This window comes from Corapipo altera, unplaced genomic scaffold (genome assembly GCF_003945725.1).
Source record: "Corapipo altera isolate COAL_440 unplaced genomic scaffold, ASM394572v1 2b, whole genome shotgun sequence".
NCBI classification, from domain to species: domain Eukaryota; kingdom Metazoa; phylum Chordata; class Aves; order Passeriformes; family Pipridae; genus Corapipo; species Corapipo altera.
Genome location: NW_020884874.1, coordinates 30,814,833 through 30,839,939, shown reverse-complemented (window position 1 = coordinate 30,839,939; position 25,107 = coordinate 30,814,833). Strand labels below are relative to the sequence as shown.

At 40.4% G+C, this 25,107-nt stretch overlaps 1 protein-coding gene and 1 long non-coding RNA gene across 2 annotated transcripts; one reads left to right on the top strand and one right to left on the bottom strand.

Annotated features, from left to right (window-relative positions):
* Window positions 1-4,434: 4,434 nt before the first annotated feature.
* Window positions 4,435-5,678, bottom strand: SF3B5 (splicing factor 3b subunit 5). Its single transcript, XM_027634013.1, has one exon. The coding sequence runs from the start codon at window positions 5,592-5,594 to the stop codon at window positions 5,334-5,336; it is 261 nt and encodes an 86-aa protein (XP_027489814.1). The 5' UTR covers window positions 5,595-5,678; the 3' UTR covers window positions 4,435-5,333.
* A 9,730-nt stretch (window positions 5,679-15,408) lies between these two features.
* LOC113942891 lies at window positions 15,409-20,421 on the top strand. The gene is made up of 3 exons (XR_003526095.1): window positions 15,409-15,448; window positions 16,260-16,321; window positions 20,308-20,421. It is a non-coding gene; the product is annotated as an uncharacterized LOC113942891 (long non-coding RNA).
* Window positions 20,422-25,107: the final 4,686 nt, after the last annotated feature.

Below are 25,107 nucleotides of genomic sequence, written 5' to 3'. Positions count from 1 at the left end.
TTAAAAGCAAAGTGAGAAAATTTTACACCAATCAGCAACAAAGGTATTTATGACTAAAGTCACTCAAGCTCCACCTAAAGAAATAGTATAAAATTAAGTCAAGAGCAGGGGAAAAGCTAGGGAAGACTCCATTGTAACTGCTGGGATCAGTTGATGGGCCGAACCTGTCTTCTCCTCCCACAGGGTTGCCTATTGGGTAAGAACTGTACGCACGCTTAATACTTTTACTGGGATTAGAACTTGTCTGTGTATTGCTTTAAATAAGTTTTTGCAGTCAGATATCATCACTGGCAACCTTCAAACCTGTAACAATTTTATATTAATAAAGTGTTATTCCGTAAACTGTTAGTGGTGGTCCTTCCCAGGCACTAACAGTTGCCAGCAGTGGGTAATACACTCTAATAAAGTGGGAAGACCTGCTGAGGGGTCTCCTTTACGCTGCTGGCATAGTTCCCTAAAAAAGGCAGTCAAATCACCCTCCAATCCAGCAGGACTGTTCAGTGAAGAGTCCCCATAACAATGCTAACAGACTGGTTGGGCACAAGGGTCTCGGCTTTCCTGGGGCACTGACAGACAAATAAAACACTAAGGGTCAAGTAAACCCCCCCCAGTAAGGGTTGAGGAAATTCCCCCCTTTTCATTTGACAGTATGACCCACCAAATGCCCCAAGAAACAACCAGATGAAGCTGTGACATTCAAGAAGGGAAGTATTATTTTGTCGGTGTGTAAGTCCATGTCTCTTGAATCATCTTCTCACCTGCCCACTGGGGAGAAAGAGGAGATGACTGTAAGCAAGAATTGCCCTGCTTTCTTGGCTGCCATCCCCTATGTTTTGGGACCTGGCCACAGTGCTCTGGTAAATTCTCTGCAACTCTTTGCTCCCCAGCCTGCCAAGGCACTCTTACCCTTCAGCAAGAGAGACTTACCCTGAATTACCGCAGTTGGTTCCCTAAAGAGCTAACACCAAATACCTGGGAGTTACAGCCAGGGCAATCAGGGCTTGAACTTGAAGCACACTGTAGTTACCTACTTTAGGGCAGCTGTCTGACGGGTTTTTTCTGCCCTGTTTTTTCCTTGCAGTGCCTCAGTATGACAGAAAGTGCCTCCAAGGAAAGAGGCGAAGACTCCATATACTTGACACTAAAGCAAGGATGTGCAATAAGCACTAGCTACAGAGTAACTGGTATGTCCTCATGGTTAATTTACTGCAAGTCCTTATCTTCAGATAAAGTTATCTTATTGCAGGAAAAGAGCACCCCCATAGAGCGATGGCCAGGAACAGGCATTTTACTTTGCATTCACATCCTCCCTTATTTTCTTTGTGTAGACAAGCGGCCTGAAGTTCTCTGCTTAGGTTTGCCAAGAAAAATGCTCTGTTCCTGGTTCATGATGATAGCTTTCCTGGGAATGTCCTTTGAGAAGGGGAGGGAGAAGAGGGGGCAGGAAGATAAGCCTTCACAAAAAGGCTTCCAGCTAACTGCCATAAGGGCAGCAGGGAGGATAAAAATCTCTTTCTCTAGGAATTATTAAGCACTGTCATCCCTTCACCCTGCTGTCCCTTACCGCCTCATTTCCTAGAAAACATACATCATGTCCAACAAGTAATGCCTTAATACAGTCCTTGGTTGCAAAGCACCTGGCAGGGTACAAGCCTTCATCCACAGAGATGAGAAGTAACCTGAAGGCCTGACCCAGAGAGACGCTGAGTGCTTGAACCCTCTCTGTGATTCAGTGGGAATCTCCAGATAAGAGAGCAAAAGCTGCATAAGATCCAGGTCTGGATGACTAACAGACTGAATGTTCAGTGCCCTGCTCAGCAGGCTGGTAAATCCTCACCTGCAGGTGAGCAAAGCCTCACAGGGCCAGCCTGTGGCCCTGCACTGCCCCCTCCAGCCTTGACTTTCTACCAAGACAGTCATCTTATGCTGCTGCTGAGATCCCACAGGCCTGGATGCTTCCTGTGCCTTGCTTGATGAGCATATGGTTCGTCTCTTTTCCTTAGAGCCTCATCATTAAACAAGTAGTCAAAATACTGGGAAAAAAATCACAGAGTGGAGCGCTGGGGAGCTGCCTGCCAAAGCCCTTGCTCACTCCAGCTTCCCAGGGTCATCCCAGGACAGCTGCAGTTAACTTTGCAGTGCTCGAAGATTTGTATGCAAATAGCTGATTCAGAACCCTGTCTTAGGAGGAAAACATTTCAACAAGCAATGAAAAGCAGAATATAGCTCTTCAAACAACACTTATATCAAGGCCTGTTTGCAGCTCACTAACAAAGTCCCAAAACTCTGGAGCGGGTGTAAACCACTTTTCCAGCCTGCAGGGAAGTTTGCAGAAAACAGCTCACTAATGCAATTGCTTCACTGCACAGATGTTAACTAATGTACTGCTATCATTCTGATAAGATCAGAAAATAAAAAAAGATGAAGGTATTCAAAACTATAGTGCTTTGTGCTCCTATACTGCTCTATTCACACATGGTGAATAAAAGGTACAACATGTTTTGAACCTTAGAACTATCCCGTTGAACAAAGCTACCTATTTCTGCCTATTGGAAAGTTTTACTAAATTTTTAAGTATCCACCTATTTTTTCATAGGAACTTTGCAAGATAGCATGCAATTCTGTTAGTTATCTGTGCCTTCAGTTGGATAGCAGTATCACTTGCTGCCCTCTGGTGTAGCAAAAAAAAAAAAAAAAAATCACTTCTAATGAAAAGTAACTCAAATATAGGAATTGAGTAAACTGTCAAGATTTCTCAATTTATAAAATAATTAGCAAACCTCATTTATGCTGCCTGTTGTAGGAGACAGCCACATTACCAAAAGAATGGTATAGAAACTCAGGAAAATGAGCCAGATATCACAGCAGGAAGCCCACTTGAAGCCATACTCCTTGGACGTAAAAAAGAACATAATGCAAATATCAAGCCAATTTATAAAACACAGTACCCTTCATCCTTCAGTCAGGATAGAGGTAAAAACCAGATACATTCCAATAGGGCAAGTAATTAACACTGTTCATAAAAGGCTTTACCCTTTTCAACACTAAAATGTAAAAGAGTTCACTGCCTTCATTGGTTTTAAAACTGCTTTGGGATCTAGGAAAAATACCACAGCCTAGGAACAACCTCCCAGTTCTCTTCAAGTTTATCTTGAATTTTAGGAATTATAACTTTTCTTTGTTTTTCTCTATTTCTTAAGAAAGTGTTTGTAATGTTTCATCATCATTAGTATAGATACTCTAAAACCTCAGTTCAACCACACTAAAAACAGAGGTGTGTACCTAACTGGGATTCAAGCAAGTATACCCAGAACCAGCAAGTTCATTCATCACATAACTCTGGACTTGTCCCTGAAGGCTGTTTGGCCTTTATAGTGAAGAGCTGGCCTGTAAACAGGATTAATCTTTACTTATGTGTCATATATTTGTTGCTCACATTTTAAAATGTACTGAGAATATCCACGGATAGAGCTAATTGTTAGTTTACACTCAGAGAAATCCTCCTTGAAATGTTCTAATTTATGCAGGAGCAATTAAATTGCATGGTTTCTGGTTTTCCTTGCATGTAAGCGATTCAGGACTTGTCTTCATAAAACATTGCAGCTTTCAAACCATTATAAAAGCACCTGTTATCCTCACTCCGGCTTTTCCGCTTCCCAAGGCCCAGCACTAAGGCTCAAGCTCCTTTGCCACCGCCTGTTGCACACAGCAACTGCCTGCCAGCAGAGGAGACAACTTATGGAACCAGTCATGGGGTTCAATGAAGTCATTGATGCTTCTGTTCTTGTTTTCTCTCTGGAAAGAGAAGCCACAGTGTACGTAAGACAAGAGAAACAGGAACGAGCAGCTTTCGCCATGGAACTCTCCCGTGCCACCCTTTCTCACTAAGCATACTGCCTATTCCTATAGGAAAAGGCAAGTTTCTAAAATTTGGTAGGAGAACAGACTTTTAAGGGGAACCATAACAGGAAACTTGCTTGATTTAGATATAATTTTTGTCTGATTTTTGCAAGACTGCATTGCATACAAGTAAGTGCTTGAACTCAACTTAAGGAAAAAACTTTTAGCTGCGTTCTTTAGTATGTGAGGAAGAGATGCTCCTCAAATTACCTGCACCAGCTTGTAGGCAAACCGAAAACCAGTTTTCTACAAATCCCCCTCACTTATTGGAAACTGAAGCAGCTCCCCACAGAACTTGCAAGTAAAATTTCTTTAGGACTTCACCCATGCCCTCATCTTACTATGTGCAACCAAGTTTGAAAAATGCCACCTTTGAATTCCTCAGAAGAGGGATGTACTGACTTGAGATTACAGATTTACAAAAAAAATCATTGATAAACTTGTCTTAATAGAATCACAAAACACTGCATTTTCCTCTCTAATGTTAATACAAATAAACAAAAAAAATCCAAAGCAAAATCACCCCACCCACAGTTACTATGCTTCATGTCAGAAATGAGAGCACTTTATTTCTCTAAGCAACATATCTCTAAGTTTTACTCGGAGGTCTTTCCATTCATTACAACTCAACATTTATTTTTACCGCAATTGAATAGAAAGCCTATTTTAAGTAACAAATCAGAATCAACATCAATTCAGTATGCAATCTGATCTAAGACTGTGTCACCTCGAGGCATTCTACTTCAAACTACTAGCAAATAACCCTCATGTTCTTATTCCATATTAACAGTGCTGAACACCATATTAATACCCTAGTTTCGTGTAACATAGAAAAAATTCAAACGGTATATGACTAGAATGCATTAATATAAAAAAAGGTAGCTAAGTTGGTTTAGAGAGGATCAAGGTTTTAAGAACTTCGAAGTACAGGACAGAGGAAGACAAGCCAAGAAAAAAGGGTTTAGAGAAAAGCTATTTTGAAGTTTTAAAGCACTAGAACAACTGCCTTATGCTATACCACAAGCCACCCCACACAATGCTAACAACAAATCAAACCCTCTGAGTCTCAACAAGCTTCTTCTCTCACTCATCAAAACAACAGAGTTCTGTAAGCAAGCATCAATCGACCTGGCCGGGAAAATGCTATCTATGAAGTATCCGAGTCTTGCACTTCGGATGGCTGTATTGAAACGCTTAACACCGAGCAACAGCATCCCTTTTGGAACAAAAAGCTCTTACTAGCAGATTACCAAACAGAACATTAGAAATGCCCAGCAGGCTTTATTTTTGTCCGTTTGAAAAAATCCGAAGGACTGTACAGTCAGAGGAGCCGGCGCTGTCCAGAAGCAAGCATTTTACAAGACTTCTCTCCCGTCAGTGCTTCGCGGGAACCACAGGCGAGGGCGGCGGCGGGACAGGATGGAGGAGGAGGCCTAGGACTCGTCGGGCTTGTCGGCGGGCGGCCCGCAGGGCTGCAGCATCTTCTCCATCAGGTTGAAGCGGACGCGCGCCTTGCTCTCGTTCTCGGCGATGGCGAAGTAGTTGAGCAGGTCGAAGTGGCCCATGTAGGAGCAGTACGAGTCCCGGTGCTGGTTCACCAGCCACTCCCACTTGGTGGTGTCGGCGTGCCCCGTGCCGATGTACTTGGACTGCAGGTGCTCGAGCTGGCTGTGGATAGTGTAGCGGTCCGTCATGGTGCGGCGGAGCGAGGGACGTCGAGCGGGATGGCGAGCGGGATGGCGAGCGGAGGTGACGCACCCCGGCAGAGGGATCTGTTCCGGCGGGCGCAGCAGCGCTCCCTCGGCTTTTCCTGCCGCAGGGCCCGATGGGAGCGCGCCGGAAAAGGCCTCCCGGGAGCTGTAGTTCCTCTCCGCCCCGCCCTGGGAGCTGGAGGGCTGCGGGGCGGGCCCTGGCGTGGTTAAATATTGATGTTGTAATAAAATAATTTACTGTCGCTTCAATCACTTCAGTCGGCTAATCCAGTAATTACAACCCCAGGCCGGCATCTGCAACACATCGTTATTGTAAGGCACGTACTTGAGGATTAAGGACTAGCTCCGGATCTCGTATTCTTGACGCGGGTGCAAGGCTGCACCTCGAGTTAAGCCAGGTGCTTAGCTGAGCGTCAGCCTAAAGCCTTGAGCCTCCAGTTAATTTGTAAAGCAGAGATACGGCTTTGATATTGCTCAATTCACCTGAGAATCAAGGGGCGTGCACTATCGAATCTGGCCACAAAACGCCCAAATAATGGATCATGGGGAACGACATCAGAAAATCCATGTTTGCCTGGGGATGTCAGAAAACAGAAAAGCGAAGCCCCGAGGCTCACGCTTCAGGGCACAGCTTATCACAGCTCCTGACGCTGCCTCTGTATAAACTGCATCTCTTTCTAAACAAGGGACGTGGGAAGTCTGGCTCTGGAGAAGGAAAAGGCTACGAGAAAAACTGCCAGCACGAGCAACCCAACACTCCTTTTCATTATCCCTTTGCTTGGTTAGAGGGCAACACAGCACTTTCTGTGGTTGAGAAGTGGCACAAGAAGTCGACATAGAGAAAATCTGAAGAGGTGCACAGCATTTGTGGGTCCTTCCAAGACAAGAAACTTAGCAAGGTTATTTCTGCTACGTGCAGCTGAGGCAAAGTACTGTATGTCCCATCTCTGTTCCTTTGGAAGGTGGAGAGCTCTGAGTCACTCTTCCCTAGGCAGGCTGTGAAGCTGAGCCAAAACTGAATATTAATTTTGGAAAGGATTTTTTGACAGTGCAGGTGGTATTTTACGCGAATGTTAAACTCCCAGGCAGGTAGTATTTTATGTGAATGTTAAACTCACAAGCAGATATAAACCCCACAGGAATTATAAATTGCACTGGCTATCTTCTTCGGTGAAAGTTGCGCTTGAAATAAATTTTATCACGCACCAAATAAGTAGTCTCTCTTTTCCAGCTCTACTCAAGAGCTTACATAATGTTAAATTTAAAATGCATGTAATGATTTGTGCTTTCCTATGATAGTAGTGTTTTTAATTACTTGTTTTAAAATAGGAAAGACACATTGCAAGAAATTTTCTAATAGAACACTGAGCTATTTCTTCCTGTCCTTATAAATGCCCTGTATTCAAAAGAAACCCATAGAAATGTTCTGTGAAAACCCAGATGATTCTAAGCCCCTTGTTTAAAAGCAAGCTTCCTATAAAACCAAGGCCACAGAAAGCAATGCAAAACCAATCTTCTGAAGTGTCCTTACCCTTTAATGCAAAGAACTAAATGAGGACTGTAATTTTTTATTATTATTACTTTTAGAAGGATCTATTGAGTCATTGCTGTCAAGGCTTATTTAGCAGAAAGCAGATTACACAGCTGGATACAGGAATTGCATTCTGTGGTTGCTTTCAGAGAGACCAAGAGAGGAAACACAAACAAACAAAACTCTTTAGGAGTTTCTATTTATGCTGGTATACAGAAAGACAAAGAAAGACATATTCTCAACACGGGAAAACTTTCATTTTTTTTTAAAATGCCATCTTTATAAAGATTGGGATGGCGTGAAGAATGGTAACTTTTAATAGTGCCAACACAGTGACACATAGGGCTGCTCTTAGAGCTGTTTTGAAGTTATCCTCTTGGAAACTCTAATCCAGGAGATGTGTTGATTAAAATAATCAGTCTTCGGAACAGAAAAGATTCCCAGAAGCTTATCCATCCCTTACAGCTGTTGCAGAAGTTTCTGATAGTAATAGGTTCATTAAACCAAACAAATATTAGAATTCTGGTTAAAATAAGCAAACAAACAAAGCCCCAAAGCCAACAACAACAAATAAACAAAAAAACCCCCACCAAATCTGAAAGGGAAGTGTAAACTTGAAGTTTTCAGCAAGTTTTTTAGTGGGCCAGATTAAAACACTGCATTCAGGCATCCAGTGCTCTGGGAAAATATACACCAAAATTTCATTCTATATTGGCTTTGATAAAAAACCCTCTGAGAGTACCAGACAAGCTTATCAACACAAGGAAGAAAAAATAGGTAGCAAAATTACCAGCCAACAGGGAAGTAACAACTATTTACAAATCACTACCTAACTTTAACTTTCATTCAGAAAATACAAATTTAATCTGCTAGCTTTGAAGAATAACATCCAATTATATTCCCTTTCTCTTCATTTTTTCTTCTACAGAAAAATAAAATCTGTTGTTGGGCCTTGTTTTTCATGTTATGTCCATGGAAAATGGATGCCCGCACTTGGGGCACTTTCACTTCAGGTTTAGGAATACTAAATGGGTGGGAAAAAGGAGAAAGAAAGTGTGTAAGTATGCAGGTGTGCACATACGTAGATATATAGTGAGAATTATTGCTCTGTGGTAATATGCTGGTGTGATTAGGATTCCTGAATAATTTAACATTTTGGGATATTTCAAGGTTTTTGTACTGAATACCATTAAATGTAATTATCAGAATATACAACAACCGATGCTTACTTATGGAAATCACATAACTGTGTTGATTTTAGTGCTGAAATTATCTGTTTGGAGAGAAACGCCGAATCTCTTCAAGCCAAGTTTCAAATGGTGGAAGACACTGGGAGGATGTAATGAACTGCGGAGGCCACTGGATGTCAGCGTTGGACTTGCAGAAATTCTTCCATGAACCTGGAGTACCTGATTGCTCCTCCAAAATGTAGAGAAAGAGGGTAGAGAGGGCCGCGAGACCAAAAAAGACAATGACAGTGGCTGCCTACTGCAAGATATAACCGAATTTTTTAATTCTCTACTGACTCTTTGGGTAGAACTGTGAAGACATAAATACCCCACAAACAAGGGAACGTGACAATCATAATTGGCTGCTTCTGAGACAGAGGAAACATAGTCTTTGCAAGATTGTAAAGTTTTAAACTTATGTCCACTACTAGAAATTGTCTTTCATTATTGCTTTGATTTTATAGTGCATAAATACTCAAACATCTGAAAGCTTCTTTTAGGATTACACAGCTGATTCTTTGCCAAAGCTATCAGATTGGAAGAAAATGGAATAAAAAATAGGGAAAGAAACAATACAGTGTATCATGCCACTGAAGGCATACACTTCATGCTGCTCTGTATCAATGTAGTTAATCACATTATCTTAAATCAGACTGCAACTGGAGAAATTCATTGCTGAAAAATTGTCTTGTCCTGAGGTTCAGGACAAACATCATTTAGGATTGATGACAATGCTCAGGCTTTGATACATTAGGGTGTATTGAACCTTGTGACAGGTTTTATTGAGTAATTTTCATCTTGTGGGAAATAACATGTTGGATTGAAAATCAACTCTTTTTAATGTCAGTTTCAACATTTGTAGGATATTTGTGTTTTGGTTTTGTTCCACCATATGCCACCAGGGTTATGCACTGAATTTTATTAAAAATCCCTCAACAATTTCTAAAATAATGTATTCTATAATACACTATTGTTGCATGATGGCAGAAGGAAAATGTAATGGTCCTGATCAGGTTAATTGACGCTTTGTTAGACCCTTCTCTACCAAACTGAATAGACCTGTGACCTGTGCTAACAGTGCTTTGCCTTAGGGATCACAAAGATTCTGCCTTGTAGCTTCACACTCCATTGGTTGCTTGCAAATATTACTGTGATGTGCTACTCCTTCTGTATAGGTCTGAAAAACAGCTGTGTGCCTTAGGCGCGCAGCACAATTTAATTAGCTGAATTTAGATGCCATTGAGAATTTCCTAGCAAAGTGCAGGAGCATCCTAAAAGTAGAGACACGGTAGGGGTCACTAGCTCAGCGCTTACAGATAAGACTCTGAAATAATGTGGTGATCTGAGGAATGTGATGTGGAGGGAGAAGATGGAGCACCTCTACCAAGAGCGCAGTGGAGGTCTGGGAAAGGCTGCTTTCACTTGCTGTTTAGAGGGAAGTTCTTTATTCCAAAGACATCACTTTGAAAATAAAAGCCCCTCCATTAATGTGATTAGTTACCTGTTGAGGCTAAAAATAGAGGCAATAATAATCTTCCAGGTGAATTAAAATTGCTTTTGTCCATACACATTTTTGTAATGGAAAAGGTTTATTCTTGTAATGCATTTTGAAATAAAATGAAGTAATAATAGTAAACACAACAAAACTGGGGAGGATTACAGGACTATCCAAGATACAGCTGTATTCTGCCCATTTTCTTTGGGTGTCTTTCCTTCATTCACCTCAGATAAATTCCCATAGCTAATACAGCTATTAATTGTGTTCAATAAAGTATACAAAAGTAGCAATTATGAAAGATACCTCTTTAAATAGGCCCTAGAGAAGATATCAGAAATGTACACAAACTTAAATTAGAAGAAGTTGATTTGGCCATTGAGTAGCTCTGTGTATCATATTACTGTGTTCTTTCCATGTGCCAGGAAGAGAAAGGACAGAGGAAGCAACTTTCCTTTTTTTAGCTCTGACTCTGGAAGCTGCTTAAGGCAGCTGTTTCTTTTTTTTATTTTCCACGTGAGTATTGTGTTTTAAAAGTACTGATTTCTACAGAATAGTACTTAAAAATGTTCTGTAACCAGGCTTTTCTCCCTCCAGCTTCCCCACTACACACACATGCACAAGTATTCATCATTTCACCTCCTTCTCTCCAGTAAGCATACAGGACATTGGTGTCATCACCCCCATCTAGACAAAAAAATCTATCATCTGTATTCTGCACAAGGTCAACCCATCTGTTAGCGCACAGCAAGTCAGTTCATAGAAGTAAAAAATAATAGCAGAAGCATGGAGCCACTGATATCAGTGAATCATCAACTCACCTATTTGGTGTGTGTTGTACTAACTCATGTTATGAAATTTCAGACTGTGGATTGCTCGTGGAGCAAACAGCAAAGGAGAGGGGGGGTAGCAGTGGATATTTAGGATATTAGTGTAATTACAGATGGAAGAATATAATTGTTCCTTCCATGCATCTCTAGGAAAAGGCATACCAGTTAACCATAGAATTACAAAATCATAGAATCACAGAATGGTTTGGGTTGGAAGGGACCTTAAAGATCATCTCATTCCAACCCTGCTTCTGTGGGCAGGAACACTTTCCACTGGACCAGTTACAAACCCCCTGCTGTGGGGTGGACACGTTCCACTAGACCAGGTTGCTTAGAGCCCCATCCAACATGGCCTGGAACACTTCCAGGGGTGGAGCATCCACAGCTTCTCTGGGAAACCTGTTCCAGTGCCTCACCACTGCTATAGTAAAGACTTTTTAAGATCAAAAGTAAGTCAATCCTCCTTCAGCTTAAGGCCATTCATCCTTGTCCTATCACTACATGCCCTGCTAAAAAGTTCCTCTCCAGCCATTTTATAAGCCCCCTTTCAGTACTGGAAGACTGCTATGAGGCTTCTATATTTACCACTTGTTTCTCTGCCTGGGTTGGGAACTTCCTCATTTGAAATAAGAAATGTACATGAGCCTCTTGCATTTACTGTAAAAGTAAAGCTCTCACTAATAAGATGATACAATTACTTTCAGCTTTATCTAAATATTGCTGTTTATTACTTTTAAGGCAGATAGAATGTAATTTTTCACAGCACCAAGCACCATAGAAAAATTAATATATTCAAATCACAACTTGTGGTAACTCAAGATAAATGACTTCTTGATGACTGTTTTCATTGTTGGCGATGTCTTATTAAGCTGAAAATTGCTTAATTGATCAGATCCTCAAAATAATAAAGTAAACCCAGAGTGCTGAGACTTGGCAAGGAATAAACCACTGGAAGCAAGGTATTTATAGTCAGGAATGGACAATATTAGTAATGCATGGTGATAACCATCCCATCTATGCATTTTGGAATGTGATTTGATATCTTGAAAGAGAATTGTTGGTTTTGGAAAGCAAACTTATGCAAGGAGTACATCAGAAAGATGTTATCTCTTTAAGATTTTTGTATTTCTCCCCACCTCCTCAGAATTATGCAGACCGAGAAACTTTGAAACCAACCAAAACCCAAAAAACTACTGGACAAAAAAGTCAACTGACCCTGGAAATTTTTAAGTAAGTTTTAAGTGGGTGATTTTTTTGCTGTTGTTTGTAAGTAAGAGGGTACTTGGTTTTAGAAAATTAAAGCTGAAATATTCACATATTCAACTGGGAAAGAGGCTTTAAGAAATGCACCAGTCATTGTGAAAACTGTTGGCACTGGGGCCGTAATGTAGAGCCCCAACAGGATGTGTGTAGATCGCGTAGATGACGGCTGATGCATCTCTCAGAATAGCTGTTGTGAAGAACAGATGATTTGGTATTCACGTGCAGCTGTGTGTTGAAACACATTTTTGACATTTTGGAAAAGCCTTCAATATGGAGCAAAAACATTTGCAAACCATAACTGTCTGCTCCCTTTTCCCTATCTTTTTCAGCCTCGTGTAACCTAACGAGTTCCTCTTGGCTAAGGTGTTCTCCTACAGTGTTTGTACTGCAGTTCACCCAATGGGGCCTCATTCACAGCCTCATGGTGGGATGGTTATAATACCAACTATCATGGCTATTTGTGATGTTCACCTCTGGACATCGGCATAAAGACACCTGGTTTTGAACAGGACTAGTGGGATATATTTCTTACAGTCAGAGAGAGAGAAGTGCAGTCTATCAGGTGACTTCTTCACTTTCAGTTCCAAATGCAGTCTTGAAGTTCTGTCAATAGACTTAAGAACTTGGACTTAGGTTAGGTATTTTTAGTGCTAAGACTATTGGCAGCAGCTCTTCATACTTGGCACCTCAAAAGGAACAAGCCTGAAGGGTAAGGAAAGCTTATTGTTGGTGCCAGCAAAAAGTCAGCATTCAAGGAACAGGCTGGGGCAAGGATTCCCATGCCAATGTGTGCATGAGTCTGTAACTGCCTGATATCTGACAACGATATCTCCACCCTTGTCACACTCAAACATGTAGGAAATTATTTGCAAGACTAGAAAGAAAAGTCAAAGACAATTAAGGTAATTAATTCTCAACTACATTACAATTACAGCAAGTTACCAGATGATTTTTATTAGTAAGGGATGAACACACAACAGTAACAACAGAAAACAGTACCAGAAAAAAAATCTCTCTTTTAGTTAAAGGGCCATGAACATTGGTCAGTGTAATCCCAGGACAGTTTTTGTCTCCCCCATTTAATTAATTATTTGTGTAATTCTCCTATGAAATGTATTTACTCTCTCTCACATAGGTAACTGCACTCAGAATAAAGGCTTTACAATCTTTTCCATACCATGGCTGCCTACTGAATTTATCGCTGTGAAAAGGTGACTGACTCAGCTGCTGAACTGATTTGTCTTGTCAGTGGAGAACAGACTTGAATAGCTGCTGAGTCACAAACTGGCTTGCATAATTGGAAGGGTAAAACAAGCTTGTTGAGTGACTCAGTTTTCAATTTGATACTCATCTCATTCCCAAATGCACATGCACCTGTATTTTGAGACAGCAGGGATAGTTAATTACAGTTTGAATCATTTCAGTGGTACCCACGGAATGTCTCCTTCTGAAACATTCTGCTGTTCAATTCTCTCTCCTGTAACCCCTGGGGATCTGGCCAAGTGTTTCTTCCTTCACGCAGGGGAAAAAAAAAATCCGTGTTTTCCATCACTACTAAAACCAGTCACCCTTACTATCCTAACAAATTCCCCCACGGAGCTTAAATCAAAAGCACAGTATCAATACTTTTCACCCTTTTTAAGGGATTAATATTGCCCTATTTAAAGGACTTATCTATAAGCTATTTTCAATGGTAAGTTAGGCTTAGGAAAGAAGGTGGATCTTTTATATATGTGTAGACTTCCGGAAGGGTGGCATAGAAATCATAAGCCAAAATCTTGCTGCAGGTATAGGCATATTATTTTGACTGCTGTTTGTGGAAGAAAAAGTTGACCTTTTAGCTCAGAAGACTTGATGCTTAAGAGGAATTACATTGAGAGTTGTTTGTCTGATGCTCTATCAGCCAAAGAAACAGAGGTATGTAACTGTGCTTTAAGAAGATGCTAGCCATAACTCTGGAGAAAAAAAAAACTAGCTTGAAGACAGTCATCTACTTTATGGATGTCATTGTTTCCTTTATAAAACATATTAGGAAGTGCAATAGTCATTCTTCTGAGCACTGTATAGTATCCTACAAGCATTAGCTCTTTACAGCTGTACTAAGAAAGGAAAATACTGTCCTAGCCAAACAGAGCAGGATGTTTACACAAGTAGCAATGAGATCCCTTGCCAGAAGCCCCACGCTCACCTTGTGGCAGAGCAGGCTCCTTGCTGATACTTCACTATGCCCATCACCCAGCTCTGCCTCCAGCTCTCCATGAAGGTTTTTCACTGACTCAGCCCAGCACATCACCTCTAGGTGAGACTTGTTTATGACTGTAATGGTTTGATTTGGGTAAATTAGCCCTTTGGAAAATTTTAGTGTAGGTTAAGTTTCTGTTTCCTCCTACGTCCTTGAGCAGAGTCTGAACTGAGCCCACATTCACACTGACACATTTCTTGCCCTTCTCACACTGCATGCCTAGGAGCTCCTCTGAGAGCTGCATTTTGATTTGTACGCAGAGACAGTCATATCTTTAACACCAACAAGTTCTACTACTTCTGCAACAAATCTGAAAACTTCTACTTTCTTACTCAAACCAAAATGAAATTCTGTTTGCCCAGGATGAGCTGGGGGGAGGGGAAGGTGACTCCGAATTCACTTACTTGTACCAATATGCTCCATACAAACAACATGTTGTTCATTGGCCCTGATTATATCTTTTCAGCTGTTTGAATGCTTGAATGCAACCTTCATCTCAGAAATCCCACAGCTATTGGTTATTAGGGATCTGTCTGAAGACAAAGGTCACCTTCGACCTCTTTTTTACAGTTTTCTCCTGAATGTTATTAATGGCTTGTGAAAGAACACCCTTTGGGCTAAGACAGACCTTTGGCAGTAGTTTTTTTTCAAACAATGATACTCTAATGAAGGTACACTAGTGCAAAGTTTTTCTTACAGCTGTGTGGTACTACTGAGTTTGAATTACTCTGCCTGTATCTGGGTGTGAACCCCTGCTTCCCCAAGGTTTCAGGCATCAGAGTTGGGATTTTTGGATTAGCTCATTAGGAAGATGGGATAACAAGTCTGGTTGTGATTTGCAGTTGTGTACGTATCTGAGTTCTAGGGGCTAGTTTGGGCTTGTCTGTAGGATCTGGGAAGCATTTCATTAAAAATAAATGTTTTAACTGCCAAAGGCAGCTGCCAGAGCATTTGTATAATTAATTTCATTTGCTTTCTGGTTCTTATCTTAAGGGCATTGGCTAAAGGATACACATGGTCTATTCACTCACCTGGACACATGATCCTTATCACTGAATCTCAGAAAGGTTTAGGTTGGAAGCGACCTTAAAGATCATCCAGTTCCCACCCCCCTGCCATGGACAGGGACACCTTCTACTACACCAGGTTGCTCACAGCCACATCTAACTGGGCCTTGAACACTTCCAGGGATGGGGCATCCACAACTTCTCTGGGCAACCTGTTCCAGTGCCTCACAACCCTCACAGTAAAGAATTTCTTCCTAATATCTAATCTAAGCCTACACTCTTTCAGCTTAAAGCTATTCCCCCTTGTCCTATCACTACATGTCCTTATAAAAAGTTTAATTCTCCTCTACACTAGTAGCAAAATATCCCACTGCCTATCCTCCATGTAATGCTTCCTGTAGTTTTTAATATTGGGCCTGTCTCATTTGATGCTACGTTCAAACTTGCATTAACTTTATTGAAAGTGAAATTTGGCAAATAATTTTAAGTGTTATAGACTTGTAAAATAGCACACAGTTACTGTCTTCTGTATAGCATTCATGCCTAAGAAATTATTTAAGGGAGAAATTATTTAAGTAGAAAGATGGTTGTAGAGTCATAAGCCTTAGAGAAACAAAATATCTGTAAAAAAAAAAGGCAGAGACATGAAAAGACATGTAGTCTTTTGATGAAAAGAGAGAACTAGCACTCAGGGAATTTGGATGCAACTTCTAGTTAGATCAAGACTTGCTGTACACCTCTAGGCATTTTGACACTTTCTGTGATTTCTTTCCCATCTATAATACATGGGTAGCAATACACATAGCAGTATTTTAAAGTAATTGCTTGCAAATTGGTTTAGAGAGCCTGAAGTGGAACATAGTTTATAAATGTAATGCAATATCGTTATGGTTGTCACGTAAAAACCTAGCTTAGTCCATCAATTTAATTGTCACCAAAGTTACATGGGTCTGAAAGTATGGCAGGGTTTCTGATATTATTTAGAAAATCATCTTGCAAGTGAAATTTTGTCCTTCAACAACTGGCAAGTCTATTTTTTTTCATCCTCAGGGAATCGGATTCGGAAGATTTCCATATAGTACAAATCTGAAGACTGATGGGCGTATTACTGGGTGCGTAAGAGAATTTGGAGAGTGCTTGTTTTCATCTAATCAATCTGTCTTATCACTTGTAATATACTGCAAACACTTGTTAAACTGTTAAACTGCCCACTATAATTCTTTGACCAAGTCACAAACAGTCCGGATACACCTTAGCACCTACTAATTCCGTATCAGCTTGGCAAACTTCCCTGTCAGGCCACCAGCTGGTGCCAGGCAAGCGTGTTTTCTGTCTTCTGCTGACAGACAAAGTGTGGGTAGATTGCTCTACTCAGACACCTGAATGAAAACAGAGTTGTTTTCAAAGACAGCTACAAATGGTTGAAGTGCAGATATGTATCATTAGAAATAACAAATCTCTGGAAAATAAACTCAGTAGATCAGTAGCCAAGATTAAAATGAAATGTAGATGTGTTGCTGTGAGAATGTTGACTATGAAGAGCTGGCTTTGCTGTAGCAGATAATGAGCCTACCTTAGACACTGTTCATGCAGTAACAGGCACTGACTGGATGGTGAGTCTGGCTACTCTTGCACTGTGGTATGTAGGATATGGGACCTAAGGGCTTTCTGTTTAGAGGCATCTTTCAGCACCATCTTTGAGGCCTCTACAGCTGTTGATTTTGGACCACATTAGAATCACAGATTAGAAATACCTTAGGGAGTTATTTTCTCCAATATCCTCTCAAAGCAGAGTCAACATTGATTACTGACCAGGTATCTCTGGACCTTCGTCCAGCTGGGTCTTGAAAAACTCCAAGAATAGAGAGATTCCACAACTTCTTCAGGCAATCTCCTGTTCCAGTGCTTCATTGGGGATTTTTCCTTGATGTCCTATTGGAACCTGTCCTATCCCAATTTATGAGCATTGTTTCATATTCTCCAGCCATACACTTGGGCTGTATCAGTAATTTCCTCTTCAGTACATTAAGGCTGCTGTTAGGTCCCCTAAATCTTTTCTTCTGTGGCCTAAACAAGCCTGGTTCCTTCAGCCTCTTCTTACACTCCAACCCTCTGACCATCTTGGTGACTCCTGCTGGATTCACTCAAGTTCATCTACATCCTCATCATACTGGGAATCCCAAAACTGTTACTTTCTTACAAAAAGAAAGGAAAGGGAGCAAGAACTCTTCTTATGCCTCTAACCTACCTCTAGGCCATGTAGCTCTGCAACAATAGGGAGGGTTACTTGTCTGCTTACTCTTCATCAAGAGTAAGCAAAGTGTAAGGCAGCAGAGAGAACATCAGTAATGTTTCCAAATGTCACATGCATACATTCTCACTGACCAGAGGAGCCCCAGAGATAGACTGTGACTTTGAATTGTAAGAGTAGTTATGATCTTCTCTCTAACCCATAAGGGACTAAATCCTATGTGGAGAATCTGGTCAGAGAGAGAGAGAGAGGAATAGAGCCATATAGGTAACAGAATAAACTTCAGAAAACTGTGTATTCCAAGATGGCTGGAGATAGAAATACAGATCTGTCATCTATCTCAGTGTGTCTTTTGCCTACACCCCCCGCTTCTCCTTTCCATGTTTGCTGTAGGGTTTAAAGGACTGCACAGCATCAATTGAGTGGATGACCTGACCCCTTTGAGGAATGAAGGGGGAGAAAAAAAATCTCTGTAAAGAAGGATTATCTTAGATGTAATTAATTTAACTGTCACTAAAGCTGCAGATATGGCAAGATTTCAAACATCACTTTGAAAATTTTCTTGCCATGTCATATAATAGATATATTTTTCATCACAAATTGATGTGTCTATCTCCTGTCATCTTCAGGTAGTGAACATGTGAAATTTGATATGGAGGTATTCAGTGTTATTTAGAGTTAAATATAGACTAATTTTCTAGATGTTTTCTGTGTACTGATTATTGGTGAACTTTTAGCCAATTTGCTGTTGGATACTTCAGTGTATTAATTTTGCTTGTCTATTATTGAATTATTTTGTGAAGTTGTACTTCCTTTTAAATTCACACCAAACTGGTACTCACAACAATTATATATGCTATGGAGTTAGCATGAAATGTGAACAGTATTTTAAATTCTTATTTATGTAGGATCTTCTCTTGCGTCATTAAATGTTAGTTGGTTTTTTTTTTAATTCATCATGTTGCAAAAATTTATTCTGTAAGATGGAAATAGTGTTTAACAACCTTCCTATCAATGTATGTGTAACACTGCCATTGTTGGCTACCAGGTTTGCAGTAAAACCAGTGCTTCAAAGCCATGTAGCATAAGGGTGTGCAGCATTGTTTTCTGTGCTTGTTCCCTGTCTATGTACTATTTCTTGGGGGAAATTGCCTACTGGCCTTGGCCAAGAAGCAAAGTTTACGTTGTTAGGCATGGTAGGAATGCATATAGATGACAGATCTTTCCCAAAACAATTTGCTTTCAGTTAAAAAAGTGTGAATTAACTTCTCAAGATTAAAGGTACAGCTACCAGATTTACCTTACAATATTTTTAGTATGATATTAACAATAGATCTGTAATCTCTTGAAAATCTCACTATATCACTGTAATTGTTTATTAGCTTAATAAGAAACACGCACTTGGCTTGAATTTTGAAGAACTGATTTACCCCATCTGAAGCTGTAGTCTTATGTTTCAGTGTATTTTAATATTTTGTATTTCTTTAATATTTCTATAAATATTTAAGTACACTTTGACACATGTTAATAAGATTGAGGCTAAAAGAAAGCTCAGGAAATCATCTAATCCATTCCCCTACCTCAATTTAAAATCAGCTATACCTGAATTATTCCCAGTAGATATTTATCCAGCTTAAAACAGAGGCACAGCCAGATAGGTTGCATCACTGAAGCTGAGAGTACAAGGAAGAAATAAGAACTGAGTATCTATGCACAGTGCAGTCCTCCTTATCTGCCATAGTAACACATAACCTACACAGAGATGCAACTTGTAAGATGTATATACACATATAGATAGATAGTATTATTTAAAAAAACCCACATTTTCAGACCAAATAATTCTCTAGATTGACAAATTGGAATAGAGGCTGTGTGTTCTGGTTTTGGTTCACCTGCTGGGACTTCCCCATCAGTTTGCTCACTCAGTTATGAACTGAGCAAATGTAAAGGCCAGCATCTGATGCTTTCAGAGATCCAGAAGTTAAGGGTTCTGTGTAACAGTGTCAGTACCCAGCTCCATCCTGATGGATGCACATTAAATTAATTGGAAGCTGATAGTTGCTTGTCATGAAAAGATGATTGCACCCCTTGCTGATGATTGTACCCACTGCTGTCTCTGAGCACAGTGAGCCAGGCAAAGCTGGAAGCACCTAGGACTCACACAGGACTCCAGCAGATTTGGGTAAGTTTGATCTCTCTGTGTCCAACCACCCAGGCAGCTGAATCCATCAGAAAGCTAGTAGCTTTAAAAGATAGTGAAGGTATTCAGCTGCCCCTCTGCCTTACCCACTTTCATGTAGAGATGCTTCATGTACTGAAATACTCCCCAGTAAATGAGGAGACCTGTGGGCTTCTGTGGCATTACTGTACAGCTGTTCACTGCCCCCAGTACTTCCTGTCTTTGCATTTCTTAACAGTGAAGCTTGAAGTATGGCTGGAAAGAGCTGCCTCTTAGAATCCTGGTATACTTGCCACAGCCAACAGGCAGGTTTATTAAATAAAATATAAGCCTTCACTTTTCTCAGAAAGTTCTGCAAGGTGTTTGACAAATACCCCTCTACTTTGACATGTACCATTAATTTTTATTTTGGGTGGGGTTTTTTTCCTACCTAAAACACTGCCCTGTACCATGCAAACATTAACAGTAAGTTTGTTTTATTCTATGGAAATCTATCATGCTGTTCCTGTGTCCAGTACAACTTGCCTAGATACCATCCACCTTGCCATTCACAGAGGCAGCAATTGGTCATGACTGGGCTGTGAAATTCATTGCTTCCTGGATGTGTATTCCCGAATGATTCTTCACTCATCGTCAGCTAAACAAAAAGCTTTTCTTTTTCTTCTTAGATCTGTAACACATCAATACCATGCTACCCTTGGGAAGGTCTACCACAAGGCATTTGATCTAGCCACAAAACCACCTGAAAGGTTTCCACTTGTGCAGCATGCCTTTGGAGGAAGGCAATCCACATGGTACAGGAACAGCCGGTGCAGTTTGGGCAGGCTCCCCATCACTTTATGGATGTTATATTGCTTGTTGAAAACCACTGGCATCATGAATAAGGTGATCCATCAACATGGCTATGTAATATTTATGTTCATGCAATTCTAGGATGGAATTCTTGTATTTCATCAAAACTTGGTGGGTTTTAGAAAACAACTTTTTCTCTGAAAGACTAATTTGAAAAGGATCTCCAAAAAGCTATGGAAATGTTCTCATTTTCCAATGCCTCTCTTTGTGAAGGTCTATTTATTCTTTACCTCACTCTTCTAACCCATCTAAGGCTTTTAACTTCTGGGAAAAAAAACCTTTTTATTACCCCCCAGGTACTTCTCTCTTCACACCTAATATACAGCCTGGTCATTTTCTGCTCAGAGTAGTGCTGAGGCAAAAACAGGGCATGTACTTTTTGACAATATGAACTGGCCCCTAGAATATGCTCTTACTTGTCCTATATCCAAATCTGAGCATCTGCTATGTGTCTTCCTTGCCTGACTCCTGATTGTCATAAAGATGCCCTTGTCTCTGCTTTATCAGGTTGCAAAGTGCTCCCTATAGTGCAGAAGTTAACTAATCTTAATCTATGGGCATGCAAATGTGCAGAAGAGACACCTCATTCCTGTCTGATAGCACGAGTTAGAATACTCACCCTTACCAAAGTATAGGAATAGCGTTAGGTAATACTTCTCATTAGGACTGCTGATGTGACAGGGTCCTTGTCATGTTATACACATGGGCTGTGCTCTTGCATTCAAAGCTGTGACAGCAGGCAGAGAAATCCAGTGGCTTACCTGATAATCAACCAAGCTTTCAGCTCCCAGAAATCAGTATTGTTCCACTGGCTCCAGTTAAGTATGCTTGTTTACATCCATCAGGTAGATGTAATTTTGAACTTGTTAATTTGTTGGTTATTAGCTTAATAAAACATGCTGGCACCTGCCATTATCTCTAGAGTCAACAAAAATCCCAGGGCTATTTCCTGTACATTCAATCTGGCATTTAATACAGCTATAACTAGATTTGCAGCTCTGTAAGAACTCGTGTACGGATAATGAACCTTCAGAGAGCTGTACATGGGTGCCAAGTTGTGGTTCACAAGGAATTCAGGGGCATTACACTCAGGGCTGGCTTCACATGCCTTTCAGGCATGATTGGAGAAGAATGTTAAATCCTTTCCTAAATAAGCAAGAGAGAGGGCCCTGGCACAGGGCATCCTCTGACTCCACAGCAATTAGATCTGTATAGCTTTCAGCACTCCATCCCTTTCTAACAGTCTTCTTCCTTCCTAATGAAAGAGAGAAAAGGAAAGCAAAAACACCTGTGGGGCTCAATACTTACAGCACTGTTATCCCCCGTAAATCCAAGTATCTCTGCAGGCTTCAACAGAGAATTAAGGTGGATATTACCAGCTGTGGAGACATTTGGCTTTTGAATTCTTTTCATCAGTCTATTCCTCATGTAACCAAGAAAGATCTCTTTACATCAGCAACATTTAGTTATGAAGCTGTTCTGTAACATGAGTAGCTTTTGTGAGAGGCTACAAGAAAATGTGAAAATGTGAGAAGTCAGAACTGCAGTGTTTGATGGACCTTACTCAAGCTGGAAGTACCACAGCTGGAAACTCAGTTTCTCTGGTAATGAATACAGTGAAAGAATTTCCTATCATCAGCCATTGGTGTCTCCCTTCACTCACCTTGGCAATTGATAAATCATGTACTGTCAGAATGACTTACTGATTCATGAGGTTAAAAGGAAAAAAGTTATTTGTCCAGGACCATGAATCATTACTTTCATTGAATCAATGTGAGCAAGATTACATCAGACCTGATTCTAGCTTAGAAGAGGCTCATTTGTCCTGCACATGCAGAAAAGCATACATGAGTTTTATGTGTCTGAGAACTGGTCCTGGGATACAAAACTGAACCGGTAGTAATTTGCTCTATTTTCAGCTAAAAGTTTCACAAATGTCCATTATTATAGATTGAAACTTCTATAACTCCATACTTGAAATTAGTACAGATGTTATGGGTACAAACTATTTTGAACAGATGGGTAAACTCCAGACAAACAGGGGCCCATATGTCACCTGTACATAAGGCACCTGTTGAAACTGCTCTTTCTGAGAATTGATATTCCCCAGAACTCCCGGATGCCCTGAGATGTTGGTAGGTGGTAGCGAAGAGAAATCTACATGTCCACATAATTGCTAATTTCTTGGTCTTTGGAAGGAACTCAGCCAGTCTGTTCCATGACTCTCCTGGTTGCCAGTGTCATTAAAAGCATCAGGCACCAGAGCAGAGAGATGATGGGTCTCCCACATGCAGACAGTCCCTCTGCTCTGTGTATTGGCCTTGAAATACTACACATCCTCAAGGTATTTTAACATACATGAGACTCCAATTTGTTTATATATTACTTTTCACTACACATTTATGAGCACAAAGTAATTATGCCTTTCCTCTTTCTAGAGAATGAGGAAACTGGAGGCAGAATGTGGTTCATTCAAAATAATCACTCAAGACCTCGGTCAAGATTAGAAGTCTTTAAGGAAAAAACTCAACGGCTCTTCAGGACAAAAAAAAAAAAAAAGAGAGGCTTACTATCTCCAGATGTATTGTGCACTTACATTGCCCTAACTCCTTTAAAAAAATTATTGGCATCTGTGCAAATGAGTTCTGCCTTTATCTATGTAAATTGAGCATTTCCTTTCACTGGTAAATGACAAATTTTCATTAAATGTGTATCTTATATAAGAGATAGCACAAAGTAAAAAAGTTACTACATTATTTTCGTGGCTTTGTATGTAATGCTGCTTGGGATTCATGGGAGGGTAAAATGATGAGACTGAAAAAATCTATTAATTTTTTGGGGGAAAATCACTTCTCTCTGTCTAATCATTTTCATTATCAATCTACACTGTTCATCTTATTTCAGAAGTGATTGAAATGAGCATAATAATCCAAAACAAGTGTCTTTTGTACGTATGATGACACGACAATCTTTTCACATGACTCATCTGGTTTTGTTTCTCATAACACCATGCAAATGGGCGACCTTGGTAGGATCTAGCAACATAATATGCTCAAGCGCTTCAGGATCCTTGTTTGTCAGTGGTGAATTTTTTTAGTCACCTATTCTTGTAGCTTAATTAGCAAGCTGCCTCTGAGAGTTTTCAACCTTCTTTAACCTCTTCTAATCTAGGTGGCAAAATTTATAGAAATAATAGTTTTCTCTCACCCTCCATTCCTTTCTTAGAAGATTAATATTTTAACAATATTGCTACCTTGCCTTCTAATCAGCGACTGAAATTTTAACTGAAGCGTCTCCCAAAAAAGAGGAGACTTGACTGTCATCTATTTGGTCTTTCAAATCCTCCTCACAAATTATAGGGAAGATACCAGATGTTTCTAGATGAGCATTTTGCTCGTTTTTGATCATCAGACGCATCAATCAATGCACCCAATAGCTTTGCCTGTGCTGCAACAACAGCAGATTAATTTGTAATTCTTGTTCCATGCCATACAAAGCAGTCTGGATCTGTGATTACCCGTGACATCACATTAACACGCAGCTTTATTTTCAGCTCCGCTTGCATTAACAACCTTGAAGGCCCATTTGCTCTCTGTGGTCCAGTGGCAAAGAGAAAACCAACTGCCCACACACTGGGGATGCTGTAGCTGGGCTCACTGAGCAGAAGCTCAGAAAAGAAGAGAAAACCTACTCATAATTCAGTGCCTTCAGGTAGTTTTAGGGGGCCAATGATACCCAATCATAAATTTCTCTCCAGCATTATGGTCTAAGGGAAAAATGCCAGCAAAGTTCTCCACATGGAAGAACCCTATAGTGCAGTCTTGGATTTTTCAAGGGGAAAGAGCCTTTCTGTCAGATATATTTTTAGCTAACTGTTAACCATAAAACCTCTAGCATTTACCTATTGCTCAATTTTTTCCTGACACAACAGCATAGAAAATAAGGAGGGGGGAAGCTTCCTGTGTCTCTGCAACTGTCTCCATCATGATAGATTTGGTCTTGGTCATGCAGGGATTGACACAATATATGAGAAATTTTTGAGCCTTATAACTGATGACAGCTCAGGAAAGCAACATCTTTGCTCTTTCAGCTACATCTTCGCACCAACAGAAAAGTAACTTCTATCTTTTAAAATTTCCAGATTCAAATTATCTTTAATTTCTGTGGTGAAAGGGTGAAGAAAATGCTTGTCCAAGATGTTCAAAAAACTCTAAAACTTCCCACCTCAGAGAGACTTGAACAACCTCTGTAACTACTTGTGTGGCTTATTTATGTGTATTATTAGTGTGTATCACACATTGTAACACCAAAGTTTTGTCAGGTTTTTTTCAGTCAGAATGATGGGGAAGGTGTTTTGTTTGGGTTTGGTTTTTTTTATTTTCCCCCAGGAATGGTCAAATTTATCGGAGTTGAAGCCAACATCCAAAAAATGGGCTAAATTTGACCCGTACCCTGAAGCACGGTGAAAAGAGCACAGCTTCTCATCCCCACACTAAGCAGCAGTAATTTGAATTACATTCGTAGAAGTTCTTTTGCCGCCCCATCTCATCATGCGCGGCTCAAGCCGACAGGACAGGGCAGACAGCCAGGGGGACACGGGACGATGAGGGGACGCG

Excerpts from the sequence above, each read along its gene's own strand:
- SF3B5 (XM_027634013.1), bottom strand. The coding sequence starts at position 5,594 with ATGACGGACCGCTACACTATCCACAGCCAGCTCGAGCACCTGCAGTCC.